Source organism: Fusarium falciforme, chromosome 7 (assembly GCF_026873545.1).
Source record: "Fusarium falciforme chromosome 7, complete sequence".
Classification (NCBI taxonomy): domain Eukaryota; kingdom Fungi; phylum Ascomycota; class Sordariomycetes; order Hypocreales; family Nectriaceae; genus Fusarium; species Fusarium falciforme.
In genome coordinates this window covers 705581-722882 of record NC_070550.1, presented here as the reverse complement: position 1 = coordinate 722882, position 17302 = coordinate 705581, and the positions used below count along the sequence as shown (strand labels likewise).

The window sequence follows — 17302 nt, the reverse complement described above, 5'->3', positions numbered from 1 at the left end:
GGCCTCCGAGATGCTCAAAAAGAGGAACGAATAAATGCCGGCTGCCACGCCCAGGATTGCACACCATCATGAGTAATCTTACGACGCTAAATAACCTAATAATCTCGGCGGAATGTCGCGGATCATCCGGGACGGGCAGCAGGTGGAGGGATGGATAGTGTCCCCAAGGGTATGTAGGTGCATCCCCACCGTGGCGTGCGTTGGATGGGGCCCATCTACCACGGTACTTGTAACTGACGGAGGATCGCTCAGTGGCCAGGGGCAGCCTGGTAACATGCAATATATCATATCACCTTCACATGCTTGACGAGTCCTGTGAGGGAAGCTGGCAGTTGTGCTCCAGTCCGTCTCTCCCTGTAATACACTTTACCATCTTGCCATTCATCGACCTGCCATGAGCGAAGATACTCCCAGCACCGGCAAACCTGCCAGTCGCCCGAGATTGAACAAACGAAAACGAGTCTCGCGAGCGTGCGACTATTGCCGCGCCCGGAAGCACAGATGTGATGGCCGCCGCCCGGCCTGCTCATCCTGCTCTGCCACCCGCCAACAATGTAGCTACGGCTCGGGCATCAAGAAGCGCGGGCTACCTACTGGATATGTGCGGGTTCTCGAGCTGCTATGGGCTCTCGTGTTTAGCGTCATCCCCAACAGTGCAGGCATAGTCAGGGAGCTCATTCCCGACATTCAGTTTGCCATTGATTCCCGGTCAAGGCTGGTCATGGATACCAGGCTTATCAAAGACCCGGAGATGCTGAGACAGGCTTGGGAGGACAGTGGTTTCCAGGGACATCTAGATCGGCTCTTGTCAGATGTCCAAGAAAGCAGCGACGCAGGTGGAGATCCTGTCCCTACCGGAAACGACCGAGGCTCTATCTTGGACCTCCCTCCTTATCTCAGGTCATTCGAGGCCATTCAGAGTGCATCGGCAGATACAGCCCGGCTCACCTCGGATCCCGCAGGCAGCAACAGCGCAGGCACACCCCCTCGTCAACAATCGCCGGCATTCGAAGCTCCACCACAAATAGAGGCGCCACTAACCACTATTCCTCAAAATGCCCAGCGCCTACTAGACATATACTTCGCCCATACCCATTGCTGGCTGCCTATGGTGCAGAAGCATAAGATGCTAGAGCTGCTGCACTCGCCTTCACGATCTGCCCTAGGAGAAGGGGGAAACCTGGCCACTTTCTGGGCAGTCCTCGCACTCGCGTCCCTCCAACAGTCTCCGGACCCTCCTGTCCCAGCTGGCCATCGAGACTCACCCTTAACACCCGAGCAGATCTACGCCAACGCGAGACAACAGATACCCAGCGAAGGGGCACAGAAGCCCGGCTACGTCCAGGCCTTGCTCATCCTGAGCCTCTTTAAACTGGATCAGGGAGAAGTCTCAGCTGCTTGGCATCTAATCGGCCAGTCCGTGAGGATCTGTCTTGATTCAGGCACGCTGCGCCTTGACGGAAAAGGCCCAGATGCCCCTTGCGGCGGCGATGACAGCCAAGGCCGGCTGCTCCTAAGCTGCTTCGTTCTCGACACCATCGTATCGTGCCAGTTAGGCAAGCCACCCCATCTCAGGTCAGCAGATGTACGGTTCCTACCCGCCCTGGTGGAAACAGGCCCGGATGAGTGGGAGCCTCGGACTGCGTGCCCTGGCAAGTCCAACGATAGTAGCTCCTCCATACATCAGCCATTGCGGGCAATTAGCATCTTCAACCGCTACGTTGATGTGATTCGAATTCTCAACGATGCAATGTCAGATCCGACAGCGTTGGATGAGCTCTGCAACGAGCGCTCATTGGCATTGAGCCACTGGCATGAGCAACTTCCACAGCACTGCATTCTTTCCTCCTTGCCGGGCCAGGATCAGCTCGAAGCTGCAGAAAGGTTATCGCCACAGCTTTTCAATCTTCATCTTGCCTTCAAGAGCACCGAGATGTTCCTCAAAGCCCAGCGGTCCCTCACCTCACCGCATAGACTGCCAAGCACAAGAGGCACAGAGGTTGTCGGCCTCTCAACCATGCATCTCATTTTGATGTTTGCAAACCGCTTCGGAATGTCTACTATGCCTGCTATATTCACTAGTTACCAGGCCATCGGCGACGGAGCGGTCGTCCGGCCCTACCGCGGGGGCTCAAACACCAACCCGCATTCTGCACGGCCGGATCTTGCTGTATGCCGCCAGTCCCCAGTTCAGTCCTGCGAGTTTCCTCCAGGTTGCTTTCCAACGCCGGCAGAGTGTCCCGAGTATTCCATGGCTGGCACCAACGACTTGGTGCCCTCCACCGTCCCGTCACTGTCATGCAACACGGAAGGTAAGTCGATCATGATTGAGTTCAAGTTGGGTGCTCACTGGGGACGAAGTAGGTTCAATTACCAATACACACACTCCGGCCACAGACCTGACTCACGAGCACGGTAGAGAAGCTTGGAAACATCTGTTCGGCATCTTGGAGTTGAGTGAGGCAGGCATTTCAAGCCAGAAAGACCCGAAGGATCTCGGCTACTTGAACGGGATGGGATGGTGAATTATTTAGTATTTATAGCAGCTTAAGCATGGATTCGTTCATTCCCACAACGGGCCCCATGGCGTTCGTGGATGGTGACCCAGTTAAGCTCGGTGTGATATTGCATCGTTCGTCGATCCGAACAGAGGACGGACCTCTTGGGCCGCGAATTCTATTATTCAGCCTAACTCCACTTGCCGTGTGCCGAGGCCGTCAAGAGCTGTGTGAGGATCAATCGAGGTCAACACTATAACGCGGGGAAAGTGCATGGGACGCTACGGATGGGTTGCATCTTTTGGCAAGGTGGCAATGAACTCCACCCTTCTTGCTCTGACAATGTTGCCCGAAGGATAGAGCGCTTGTAGTTCATGGGGCCCTCCTATATTTAGCCGGCATTCCCTCGCGAGTCGTCTATTGCCAGTTCTTCATTCTACCTTGTCTGTCACCATCTCGATTCAAGTCTATTCCACTCTATCTACTTCCACTTCTAGTTCACGATGGGATCCATCTCAACTTTCACAAAGAACCGTGCCTTGTGGCTCTCCTCGTTCGAGAAGCGTTTGGAGCTCATTGAGCTCCCTGTCCCTGAGGCAAGGGCTGGCTCGGTAGTTGTCGAGGCCCTCAACACGGCCGTGTTCCCTTACGCTGAGGACATCCACGAGGGGAGATTGCCGGTCTTCAACCTTTCTCTTCCCTTGGTGCCGCAGCCTAGCCATATAGGCCGGGTGCACGCTGTCGGATCGGATGCCATCCTCGTCAGACCTGGCGATCTCGTCTTCTTCTCAGCTTCTATCTCTGCCCGGGACGACCCAGAAGTGAGCATCATCCAGGGCCACCACGGCGGGGAGGGGCCGAGAGACCGGAGGCTGATGCAGGGGGAATGGCGAGACGGCACACTGCAGCAGTATCAAAGGGTTCCGCTTGAGAACATCTTCATCTTGAACGAGGATCGGCTGTGTAAGCAGCTTGGCTACTCCCCAGCGGACCTCCACGAGATTTCCTTCTACACCATCGCTGCTGGAGCGTTGTGCGAAGCTGCCAACCTCCAAACAGGCGAGACGATTGCGCTTGGCCCAGCCATTAGGACCTTTGGCGGCATCACTTGTGATATGGCACAAGTTCTAGGCGCCAGCGTCATTGCGATTGGTCGCAGTGAGGAGAACCTCGCGTCTCTGGCCAAGCAGCTCGGACGAGCGGTTTAGTTACCTTGTCATGACTGGGGATGATGAAGTCGACGCGGCAGCGATCCTCAAGGCCAGCGCTGATGGACGCGGTGTCGAGGTATACAACGACTGGGCATCGGGCTCTCTGACCGGATCTCCATACTTCTCGGCCGCCATACGCGCTCTGCGGCCGGAAGGTAGAGTCGTCCTGAGTGGCGCACCATCTGGGTCCATATCTGTTCCGTATACGCTTGTGCTGCATCAAAACATCAAGATCATAGGCAAAGCTATGGTTACGCGGAAAGGAATCGACTTGACCATTAAGATGGTGAACTCGGGAGTCCTCAAGCTCGGGAAGCGAGGGAGGTCATCGCACAAAGTGTACAGTCTGGAGGAACACCACGCGGCCTTCCAGAACGCGAGGAAGAACAGTGGCTTCAGAGTCTATACCGATATTGCTCCCAACAAGTCGAAGAGAGGGTGTGGGGTTTTTAGGGAGCTGTACTTGAAGAGCTCCAACAAGATGGACGAGATTATCACCAGGAGGTAGAGAAGAATTCGCTTGCCAACCTACAGTGTGATTTAAACCATTGTTGATACCTGTGACTGTTGAAAAGTGAAAATTCCGAACAGCAAGAGTACTGGCAATGACATGACAGGAGACAGGTCTCAGGCATAATTAAAGCCGACAGGCATAAAAGACCCACCAATTCCTTGGCGAGACTCAACTGAAACAACTGTGATCGAGCTGATCAAAACCTGCACAAGGAGTGTGCATCACATGACTAGCAACGGCTTCCTGGGATGGAAAGCATGCATGTGGACGTCATGGCGAAAAGAAAGGAATGCCTGGAGTCGCAAAATGGCACCCACCTAGTCCCATCCTCTTGGCGAGTGGGTAGGGTGGCAGGCGGGTCGAAAAGAACACCGCTGGTACTCCGTACTGGCACCAAAATTGTATGGGGGGAGCGGTGGTGATTTCTTCGACTCGCCTGGGTGGGTACATAGGTCTGGGTACCCACCGAGATGCGCACCGGCTTATCTAATCTTGATAAGGCCGAGGGTGTCCCTGAGATATGGTTCACGGTCTTCGTATGGTTTATTTAATTATTTGTTTTAAATACACCACTGCATTGAAAAACAAGTGCCTCCCTAAGTGTTAGGTATAGCAGCTTAATTCTTCTATTTTAATAATTTGCTTATAGCTTTTTATATATTAAACCTAGTTGTTAGTTTATTTAGAGTATAAAAAAGTAAAGGTATATATGTTAATATAAAAAAGCTTCTTAACTATTAAGCTAAAAGGGCCTATAAGTAATTATATTTACTTATTATAAATATTTTATTTTATATTACTTATAATATAAGAGCCTTATAAGGTGTAGCGTTTTAGATTTTAAGTTATTATAAGTATTTACTTCTTCTAAGGATATATTATTAGGCCTAGGTTATAAATCCTATTTTTTTTAAAGCTTAAACGCTTTTTTATAAGTTAATTATAGATTACTAAACTTAAAATAACTATTATTTAGTATTAAGTTATAAATTAAATTTCTAAGTTATATTTTAATCTATACTTTTTATACTTAATTAATATAAAGCTTAGGTATTATAACTTATTATATCTTATTATTATTTTTTACTATATTAATATAAAATACCTTATTTCTAAGAAGGTCTTATATAAATAAATTTCTAGAAAAATAAGCTTATAAGATATAAGCCTAGGATTCTAATACCCCATACCTTAGCTTATGCACCTTTCTCTAGAGTGCCTACTTAAGCAATATCCGCTTAGATAAGCAAGATATAAGGTGTAACGGTGCACCTTAGCCGTCACGCCACAGGGCAAAAGATTGGGCTATAATCGCTATTGTAGCAATCATAGTGGTGCTTCAGCTGCCTATAGAGGCTTATAGCGCTATTACGGGGAACCAAGCCGTAACACGATGCTCCCTCCCCTGTGGCTTCGTCCCGAGCCACTAAGGGTCAATCCGTCACAGGGGGAACCAAGCCCTGTACGGCACGCTGCAGCTGCCAACCCCCGGCGCAAGCCCCGCATATGCCCCGTATGCATCAGGCAAGCCCGTGAGCAACTATGCCAAGGGCAGGGATCGAACCTGCGAGCCTCGGGTCACCCGCTTCTAGCGATTATCGTGTAACGGTGCACCTTAGCCGTCACGCCACAGGGCAAAAGATTGGGCTATAATCGCTATTGTAGCAATCATAGTAGTGCTTCAGCTGCCTATAGAGGCTTATAGCGCTATTACGGGGAACCAAGCCGTAATATAAGGGAGTGTTAATATTTCCCTTTTTGGGCTTATTTCCCTTATAGGAAGGTCACGTGATATCAGACTTAGGATTTTATTATAAGCCCGATAACGCTGTTAAACCCGTCTCTTTCTATAGGGTATTTCCTATCCGGTTTTAAATATCCTAGTTTAAAACCCTATAGGTTTTAATATCTATTATACCATAACTCAGCTTCTAGTTAGCCGTTATTAGTAAGACTAATAGGGTTTTAAAGCCCGGAATTAGGGCTATCCGATGGTATAACCTTTATCGGAATCGGGCTAATAGATTCCAAGCAATTTACTATATAAGCTATATACCTTCTCTTAGAAATAGCTCCTTAGATCTTTAACCAATTCAACCAATAAGACTACCTATAAGAAGCTAGCCTTCTTCTTTATAACCTTATATATTATTTTCCTACTTTTATTACTCTATGATACCTTATCTAGTCAATTAGCTTTTTATAAGGACTGATTCCACTGCCTATTCTCCTCCTATTTTAGTTACCTACCCTATACTATTTTCAGACTTTATAGTCTCTATTTTTCAGTCTTTTACATATATATTAAATAAAAATTAAGTTTTTTTAAAGGTATTTATTTTAAGATAATTATATAGCTAAGGCTTAAAGTAAGTAAATATATTCTCTATAAGGTATTAATTAATATATAAGACCTTATTTTTAATATTAATTATTTAATTTAAGAAATTTTATTAATATACTATAAGAAGTATTAAGAAAAGCTTAATTTAATAAGATTATTTATTAAATACTTTTAAATCCTTTAATCTAAGGATTTTATTAATATTTTATTAAGTAATATTAATATTATAACAACTTATTATAAGTTTACTAATATCTTAGATCTATTACTTAATTATATTATTTTATTACTCTTATAGCTATATAAGTTAAGTAATTTATTTTTATTAAAAGTTTATTATTATTATTATTATTATTATTTTACTTTTAAATTTTATTAGAAATACTTTATATATATTATTTATAATACTTTTTATTACTATAAAGTATTATTAAGTAATTTTAAGAGTATTATATATATTATCTAAGATACTATTATATTAGGTCTTAAAGTAATTATATTTATATTTAAATTTATAAATCTTATTTTTATATAAAATATAAAAAAAGAATTTTATTACTATTAATATTTACTAACATATTTAAGTCCTCTTATATAACTATAAGTTATTTTTATTAAGTAATACTAAATAGCTTATACTAAGTAATAAAAAGTATTTTAATATTGGATATTATAATAATAAGTATTACTTAAAGTATTAAAAAATAATTTAACCTTATAGTATACCTAAAGGTAAATTAAAATAACCTAGAAAAAGAAATATAATTTTATATATAATTAAGCTATTATACTTAGTGCCTTTTAATATAAGAATTAATATTAAATATATTTTATAAACACTTCTGCGCTTAATACTCTACCTTAATAAACCTTATCTTATTAATAATATATTACTAGCTAGTAATAATAAAAGTAATTTACTTTGTATTTAAATAGTAATAAGTTATTATTAATAATAACTATATAGCATAAGATAGTAATTTTTATATAAATTACCTAATATATTCTCTCTCTTAATAACTCTAGCCTAGAAGTACCTTAATGTAGGATTATACTTTTATGCCTTTTTAATATACTTACCTTATTAGGGCTAAGCCTTAAAGTTATATTAAACTGCCTAAAGCAAACTAGCCTAATAAGATTATTAGACCTATAAAAGCTCTTTATAATCTTGTGACTTTTATTAGACCTTTAGAGGGTTTATTTAATAGCCTTTAATTACTTCTTACTTTAATTATAAAATATTCTTACTAATAATAAATAAGAGTTTATTAAATTGTAAAAATACATTTTTTATAACCTCGCTAATTATATTAAATATAGCTATTCTTTATATACTAAATAATTAATATTTCTTATTACCTTATAATAATAAGAAATATAGTTATAAGAGCTTTTTTGCTCTATAGAGAGGGTTTATATAGAAAGTTAATAAGTAAGAAGCTTAATTTATAAGTTTCTTAATAAATAAAATAGGGTTTTAAATAAAAGTTTAATAAAAAGTTTATTAACCTAATTGTAAGTAAAGTTTTAAGATATAATAATAGTAAATATAATATATAAATATAATAAGTAACTTAATTAAATTACTAGTTACTTAGAGTATATAATATATTTGTTAAATAAGAGCTATTAATATATAATAATTATATATTTCTTAAGAGATAAATTAATTATATTAGGTTTATATTAATAAAAAATAATAAGTATAATTTAAGTAATAAGATATAAGTTATATCTAATAATATATTTTAGGTATTAAATATAACTAAGTTATATTAATAGCTAAGGTAGTTATTATATAATAAAGTATAATTTAGTATATATTATATCTTAGAGAGCTTACTAGGGTTATGGTAAGCTAGGCAAGCCTGCTTATAATAGTCTTAGTAAGTAGTATATATCAACTCACTATCGCAATAGTGAGCAGTCTTAGTTCCTTCTGGGATTACCTGGGCATAGTGGAGCCGCGTTGTCACGTGGCTGGGTTGTCTCAGGTCGTGACAACGACGCGGCTGCTCACTGAGCCGGAGATCGCCCGGCCGGCCATTGAAGGCACGTGACCACCCTCTGTGCTATCGTGCAGGGCCCAATCCAACAGTACAGTCTCAAAGACTCCAACTTTCTTATGCCCCAATGCATCTGCGCCTACTAGCGTTTTCAGGGGCCCAGAATCCGCGAATCAGCGAGCCGATGGAGAAGCCGGTGGAAGCCCACCCTGCTACGGATAATGCCTCTTGCTCCCGAAGACGAAGCGAGGATGCAGATCCTTGTCAAATTGCCATTTGCACCAACCGACTGGACGGCTTTCTCCGTCCTGGTTTTTGACTTTGACGCTACTCTGACTCGACGGCTGATATGGCGTCCACTAATCACGCTCTCTTCCAAAAGCTAAACGTGCGCTTAGGCTATGAACTGCTCGAGTCATGGAAGCCACATTTGCTGACGGATTGTTCTCTTTTGGTGGAAAATCGCTACTAAAGCAAGTTCTGGGGCTCCCGGTGATGATCCTCAGGGATGGCACATTCGATATTGCATTTTGGCAATCAAAGCTTGATATTGAACCCACGTCTCTTTCTCGACCCATTTACAATATTCAATGAACGCCTCCGGCGCAAGTTACCACCCGCTCATGTCAATATTATCTCACTAGGACCCGACCTCGGGTAAGAGCGGACACCGCGACGACGATTGCTAATCAGTCAACTAGCCAGGTCCCAGAAGCCCATATCATCAAACGGCTAATTACACAAACCCAACTCCTCAAGCCACTGCCTCCTTCCCGTCAGATACATGCTGTCAAAACTTATTGACAGGGCACTATCGTTCAAGGATTCTAGCCTTGAACCTTCGCTAACAAGCCCAAGTCCGACGCTGTCTGATGCGCATCGCAGGCGGAAGCGGCTCGCGGAAGTTCGCGGTTCCGACTAGGCTACCTTGTGTCCTGGCTGAAGGTTTATTTCGCGCGATGATACAGTGGTGGCTGCCTGGCCTTGGTTCTGCCCCCTGCCGTTCACTCGCTAGACAAAGCCCTCTAGAATATTTTTAAGGTGGTGGCTGTAGACAGGGTGGCAACCTACCGCAGAGTCTCGGAAGGCTGTTGCTCTTCCGCTTGTCCATATTATACATGCATCCCCTCCCGCCTTTTGCAGATCCCTCCACTGGCTGCTGCTGGCCGTTCATCAACCATTCGTTCCTTACTAGCACAAAATACACATCGCCGAGTGCCTTGACGCATGGGTCCATCAGGGTCCTGCTACATCTCATACTGGATCACACCAGCCCGACAAAATGGCCAGTGAACTGGACAAAGGAGCTAAATCTCGGGGCCCTCTCATTTTCAACCTGAATGTCACCCTTATCGTCCTCTCGTCCATTGTTATGATAACACGGTTATACACCCGCGGCTTGATGACCGAGGCTTTCGGTGTTGATGATATCTTGGCGGTATTTGGCTTTGTAAGAGTTTCTAGATACCCTTTTCCATTTATCTTAGCTGACTGTTGGGACATTAGGGCCTTGCTATCACTTTATCTTCCCTGGAGATCACCCAAGTAGGAAATGGGTCTGGATCTTCGATCATCACCCTCTCGCCAGCACAGCGGAAAGCTTTCTTTACGGTACGCAGAAAGCTTATTGCGGACCCATTCTTCGTTCAATGCTAACTGCCAGACCTCTCAAGCTATTGCCAGTTGACCAAATAATATTCTTCCTGGCGTGCGGTTTCATTCGGCTGTCAATCCTAGCTTTCCTCCCTCGCCTTAGCAGAGATCGTAAGTGACGCGTCCCACTGAGTCGGACCAGTGGTTGACATCCTGATTAGGCACTTTTATGCGATGCGTATGGGGTGTTGGCGCGATGATCGTTGTAATCACTCTGGCGGCAGTCTTGTTTTTACTCACAGAGTGTAAACCCATTGGGTACGTTGATTTCTTCTCATCAACCCATCCAAGTTCATCCTCTGATAATGTTTCAGCGACCTTTTTAATGCTTTAAAGCCCGAAAGGAACTGCATCAGCCGAAAAGCGGAGGCTTATTTCATATGGGCGCATGCTATTATTGGAATTTTTATTGACGCCGCCCTGTTTGGCCTACCTATCTGGGTGATCCGAAAAAAGATGGTTTTTGGTTTCAAAGCCGTCAAAGTTATCCTCGTATTTTGCGTCGGCTTCTTTGCTATTATCACGGGAATTATTCGACTCGGCATTCTGGTCACCACTGACTTTAGTGTGGATTCGTTGGTTGCCTTTTCAGTCCTGCTGCCATTTCGCTGCTAACCAAGTACCGTAGAACTTACAAAATGGCTCGGGTCGCACTGTGGTTTATTCTTGAAACTCACGTTGGCCTCTGGTGTGGCAGTTTCCCTTCACTTCAACCTCTACTCCGCCTCGTTTCCTATAAGCTCGGTCTCCGAAGTCATCTCGACAGCACCGACCAGCCGACTACTCCAGGCACTAAGACGGGTACTCGGCCCGGCGCAGGTGGATACATCAAACAGCATAGTGCTGTTGATCCTGAACGTGATGGTGCGAGTGCCAGAGTTTTTGTATCGGGCGGCGATTCGACGACGGAGTTTGTGGAACTCGGCGACGTGGATAACGGTATCAGGATGAGAGCTGATGTCATTATGAAAGTGGACGATGGCGTCTATTCGAGAGAAAGGCATGAGATTGAAACAACGTGGGATGCAATTTGATAGATAGCTGTGAGTAAACCTCTTTAGGAGGAAATTATATTTTAATATATATACATATATTAAATATCACCAGCGAAGTCATAGAGAATTTATTCTTAGAATTCGATGAACTCCCGCTCGCCGTTGGTAAGAGTGGTCTATGACTAGAGCAGGAAGTAACTGAAGGCTATTAAATAGACCCTCTGAAGGTCTAATAAAGGTCGCGAGACTGCAAGGAGCTTCTTTAGCTCTAATAGTCTTATTAGGCCGGGCTGCTTTAGGCGGTTTAGGGTAGCTTTAAGGCTTAGCCTTAATAAGGTAAGTATATTAAGAGTGTCACGACCTGGTGAGACTAGGGTCACGTGAGCAGATACTGCCTTACCTTACCTAACTAATTATAAACTAATACTAACTCGCTTACTTATATAACTATAAGCTATTATATATTACTTATTATAAAGGTAATAAGTAATTATAAACTACTTACCTAGACTTTAATAAGTCCTAAGGTATATAAAATATATTTATTATAGTTTCTTATATAATAATTACCTTAGCTATTAATATGACTTAGTTATATTTAATACCTTTAAGTATAGTATTAGATATAATTTATGCCCTTATTTAAGATAATATTAATAACTCTTTGCTAATATAAAGCTATTATAATTAATATATCCCTTAGAACCTATATAATTATTATATATTAATAGCTTTTATTTAGAGGATTACTTATATTACTTTAAATAATATTAAATATAATAGCTACCTAAGTAATTCTTATAAACAACTAATAAGTTTTACTTATTAATTATGTACCTATGCTTATTATATTTATCTTAATTAATTAAGATAAAAATATATATAATATAACTAATTTTTATAATAAAGAAAATAAATAATTATAAGCTTAAATTATTGTTATAAGCACTAAGATAAATAGACTCTATAAACTTATTAAGAAAATAAAAAAAATATAATAAATATAAAATACCTAAGATATAAATAATATCTAAAATATTAATAATATAGTAATTATTACTATAAGAAATAAAAGAGAAATCTTAAAATTAAACCCCCTAGAGAAATTTAATAAGATTACTTATAAATTATTTATTTTCCTTATATAGCTATATACTTTTATAATATATTACCTTAGATAATTTAATTTAATATCGAGTAAGGTTTAATATACTATAAAATAGCTTAGTAGGTATATTATAGCATAAGTTAAACTTATTATAAAAAAATATCTTATTACTTTATTTATTACATTCTTACCTAAGATTATTAACGTTTATTTAAGCTTTAAAACCATTAAGGCTATGCTTTAATAAGTATGTAAAATAATTAATATAAAAATATAAGCTAAAAAAGAGATTAAGTCACTTTAATAAACTTAATTTACCTTTAAATATAAAATAAAATACCTTTAGCTTATATTATAGCTTAATTAAGACTAAGAACCTCTAATATTATTATTTTTTAATAACCTTAGGAAAAAAATCTAAGTAAAAGTCTATAAGGAAAATTGCCTTAATAACCTTATTAATTATATTAATAAGGTAATTAAAATTAATAATTAATAATTCTTATAAAAGAAACTATAAAACCCTTAATTTAATAATAATAAAGCTAATAACCTTTATTTTAATATTAATTAAGGCAAAAAGAAATAAAATAATACCTTATATAATATTAACCCTAGACCTGTAGAGCTTAGAGTAGCCTAATAAGGGCCTAAGGATATTAACTGCTATTATTATTATAAGAAAAGCTATAAAGATAATAAATATAAAAAGAAGATAACCCTTAAATAGTTATTTAAATTACTAAAATACTTAATATAAGCTAAAGAAAATATAATAAAATTAGCTTATAACTAAGGGAAATTATTATGCTATATTAGGCTACCTACTTAATAAAAAAATAAATAAAAAGTAATTATATAATTAATAATACTATAAAAAAATAACTCTATAAGCTAATTAAACCTGTAAGGACTAATTAGTTATATATTATAAACTATATAGGCTAAAAGCTACTCTTAGAGCCTAGCTAGGATAATAAGAAGCTAACTTATGGCATATAATAAATTATTATTATACTTAGATAGGTAAGGCTTAGTAAAAAAGTATTTAAGGCTTTAGCTTAAGAGCCCCTATTAATAATAAATAAATAAGCTAGCTTTTAAGAAGTTATTATAAGAGGGTTTAATTATAAAAAATAAATTATAAGATATAATAAAACTAAATAATTTTTAATACTTATTATAATTTATTATAGGGATTATTAATAAGATAGCCTTATAGAATATAATTATATTTTATGCCCTTAATATTAAGTTAAGGTATCCTACGAATATAATAAGATTTATAAGTAATGAAAAATAAATTAATATAGCTAATTACTTTATAATAATTAAATTACTAAGGCAAATAATAATAATATAAATTAAACTAAGTTTAAGTAAGATATTTAAAAAATATAAAAAGAATTATATAAAAAATACTCTTATTAATAATAAAAGAACTAAAGAAGTAATAAAAAGTTATATAATAAAGAAAATTACCTTAAGTTATATAATAAAAATAATAATTAATACTAAAATAACCTAAGGGAATAATATATTTAAATTATATATTAATATATAAATACCTCAGATAAATAAGAAATCTATATCTAAGCCTACTATAAGGAAATAACTAAAAACCCTTATTACCTAGAAATATTATTTAATTTATAATATATAAATATATCTTAAATATTAGGAATACCTAAGTATTTCTTAGATATTATATTAATATTATTAATATAAGGAATATTAAAAAGAGAAATAAAAATAAGACTTTTTCCTTATTATATTATTATATTAATTAAATAATAAACCATACTTATAATATAAAATACAAAGCTATAAGGCTTTTTATTAATATAATTTGTATTAATATTACTTATATATAATAATAAAATAAATTATATTATATAATCTAAGATTAGAAAAAGAATATATATAAAATTAAAAATTAATAAAAGAAGATCAGCTAATAAGAATAGAATATCCTTAGAGCTAAAAAATAATAATAATACTAGGATTAGCTATATAGCTAAGATAATATATAAAACTATAAAGCTGATATAAATAATAAATATAAGTTTAATTATTTTAGTTATATAATATTAAAAAGCTAAATAACTTAGTTAATAAAAAGTAATAAATAAATAAATATAAGAATATATTATTATAAAAGGCCTTATACTTTATGAATAAAATATATAAGTAATATTACTTAGAATTAAAAGTATAAATTTAGAGAAAATAACTAAAGACTTTAATAAATAATAAAGCTAAGTAAAATTACTTTAACTTAATAATAATAAATAAACTTAAATTATTATAAAGATATAAATCTATACCTTATTTAGTTATTAACTTAAAAAGAATCTCTTTTAATTATTAAAATAATATTATTAATAATAAGATTAATTACTTTAAAGTTTTTATTTAAAAAAAACTAAGAGATATTATATAATATTATATTAAAGAGGTAATATAATCTTATATGTAGGTACTTATATTTATATTAATTTAACTTATATTTTAATTAAAGAATTAACTAAGAATTTTCTTTTAATAAATTGAGATTTTTTATAATAAATAATAACTTAGCATATAATAAGAGATCTTAAACTTGTATTAAAAATATTAATAAAATTAAGTAAAGATAAATATAAAATATCTCCTTACTTAAAGGGATATACTATAAATACTATTATAAATAAAAATAATAAAACTAATAAATAATTATATATATTATATAATAATTTTATTAATAGAAGAAAAACCTTAAATAAGTGAAGAAAATATTAAAAGAAAAATAACTTAATAATATTTTATTATAATATTATATCTATAAAAAGCTTTTTATAAAAAAACTTAAGATAAGTTTATTTAAATATATATATTATAACTTAGGGATTAAGTTTATTAATACGAAATAACTTCACTTTAATAAACTTTCTTTATTTAATAAAATATAATTATTAATATTAAAGAAATATATTAAAGATATATTATAGAAAGAATATATTAAAAAAAATAAATTATTTATTAAATATTTTATTATATTTATTTTAAAAAAAAAATAAAAAGCTCTAATTTTATAGTAATTTTAAGATGCTTAATATTATTATAATTAAGGATTATATATTATTATCCTTTATTAATAAGTTAAAAGATTAACCTTTTAAGATAAAATATTTTATTATAATTAATTTAAAAGAGCTTATAACCTTATTTAAATTAAAAAAAAATAAATAAAAAATTCTATTTTATATTAAATATAAATTATTTAAGTACCTTATTATATCTTTTAGACTTATTAATATATTTATTATTTTATAATAAATACCTAAGAATATATTATATAAATGCTTAGATATATTTATTATATATTACTTATAAAATATCTTTATTTTCTTTAAGATAAAAAAAGAATATATAAAATATATTTATAAGGTATTATAAATACTATAAGATATTAAGTTATTAAGAAAACCTAAGAAAAATAAATTCTATACCTTAGAAATAAAATTCCTTAGATATATTATTTTATATAATAACATATATATAAACCTTAAGAAGTCTTAGTAATTAAGAATTAAAAAAGCCTCTAAATATTAAAGAAATCCAAGCCTTTTTTAATTTTATTAATTATTATTATAAATATCTTTAATAATTTAAAAAGATTATTATATTATTAATTAACTTAATAATAAAAAATAAAATATATTTATTTAAAGATAAAATAAAAAAAGTCTTTTATATAATTAAGGAATTTATTTTTAATAAACTTATATTTATAATATTTAATTTATCTTAATAAATTATATTTAAAATAAATACCTTAAACTTTATATTTAGCGCCTAGATTAAATAATAAAATAATAAAAAACGTTTATATCTTTTTATATTTTATTTTTATAAGTTATATAAAATAAAACTTAATTATTTTATTTATACTAAGGAATTATTTATAATTATTAATACTTTTAAGGAATTTTAATTTTATTTCTTTAGAAATAAATATTAAATTAAGATATATATATATTATAGAAATAAAACTTATTTTATAAAAATATTACTTATTTTCTAAAGATATAAAACTTAATAAATAATAATTATAATATATTAAATATTTTTTAAAATTTAATTATATTATTAATTATAGTAAAGAATTAAAAAATAATAAGGCTAATATTATTAATATATATAATAAGTAAATAAGATAATTAAGTAAGTAAAATAAAAATCCCTTAACCTCTATTATCTCTATTTAATTAATTAATTCCTTACTATAAAAGATATTAAGCTTAAATATTAAGGCTAAAATCCTTCTTATCTTTTAGGCCCTTTAAAATAACCTAAAAATAAGCCTCTAATAGGCGGCAGAAATATATAAAATTACTTATATAAGGCTTTAGCGCTAGTAATAAGGTATTTAATCTTAATATAATATTATCTAGAAATCTTATAAGCTATTTAATCTAAAAGAAAAAATCCTTATTTATTTTATTCTTAACCTAGATTTATAAGAATTTCACTCTTAGCTATATAATATAAAAGAAATAACTAATTAATTACTTATTAACCATAATATATTCTTAATTAGTATATATTAGGCTTTAAACTTTATTAAGTAATACTTAGCGCTTAAGATATATATTTTTTTAGAAATATAATTATTAAAGAAATAAATATATAAATGTAATTATTATTTATAATTAATTTTAGCTTATAGTAAATATAATCGCAAAGTATAATATCTAATTAAATAATATCTATAATTTTAATAAGACTAGTTTCCTTATAGGCATAATTATAAGTAAAATAGTTATTATAGGCTTAAAAAGGTATTTAAAGCTAAAATTAATATAGCCTAGAAACTAAGAATAGATTATAGTTATTTAAGTAATTAATATAAAAGGCTAAGTAATTTAGCTATTTATTATTAATATAGGCTAATATTACCTCGCTAATTAGTACTAAGAAAGTAACCT

At 34.3% G+C, this 17302-nt stretch overlaps 3 protein-coding genes across 3 annotated transcripts; all 3 read left to right on the top strand.

Annotated features, from left to right (window-relative positions):
• Nucleotides 1-376: 376 nt before the first annotated feature.
• On the top strand, nucleotides 377-2525 carry NCS54_00886300 (Zn(2)-C6 fungal-type domain-containing protein; the record flags this gene model as incomplete). Its single annotated transcript, XM_053154231.1, has 2 exons — nucleotides 377-2312; nucleotides 2362-2525. Exons 1-2 carry the CDS (start codon nucleotides 395-397, stop codon nucleotides 2523-2525), a joined length of 2082 nt encoding a protein of 693 aa, XP_053010206.1. The 5' UTR covers nucleotides 377-394.
• A 476-nt stretch (nucleotides 2526-3001) lies between these two features.
• On the top strand, nucleotides 3002-4217 carry NCS54_00886200 (ADH-zinc-N domain-containing protein; the record flags this gene model as incomplete). The annotated part of the gene is made up of 2 exons (XM_053154230.1): nucleotides 3002-3656; nucleotides 3736-4217. 2 exons carry the CDS (start codon nucleotides 3002-3004, stop codon nucleotides 4215-4217), a joined length of 1137 nt encoding a protein of 378 aa, XP_053010205.1.
• Nucleotides 4218-9858: 5641 nt separating this feature from the next.
• Nucleotides 9859-11263, top strand: NCS54_00886100 (Hypothetical protein; the record flags this gene model as incomplete). The annotated part of the gene is made up of 6 exons (XM_053154229.1): nucleotides 9859-10026; nucleotides 10083-10187; nucleotides 10250-10340; nucleotides 10391-10487; nucleotides 10544-10804; nucleotides 10858-11263. 6 exons carry the CDS (start codon nucleotides 9859-9861, stop codon nucleotides 11261-11263), a joined length of 1128 nt encoding a protein of 375 aa, XP_053010204.1.
• Between the last annotated feature and the right edge of the window lie 6039 nt (nucleotides 11264-17302).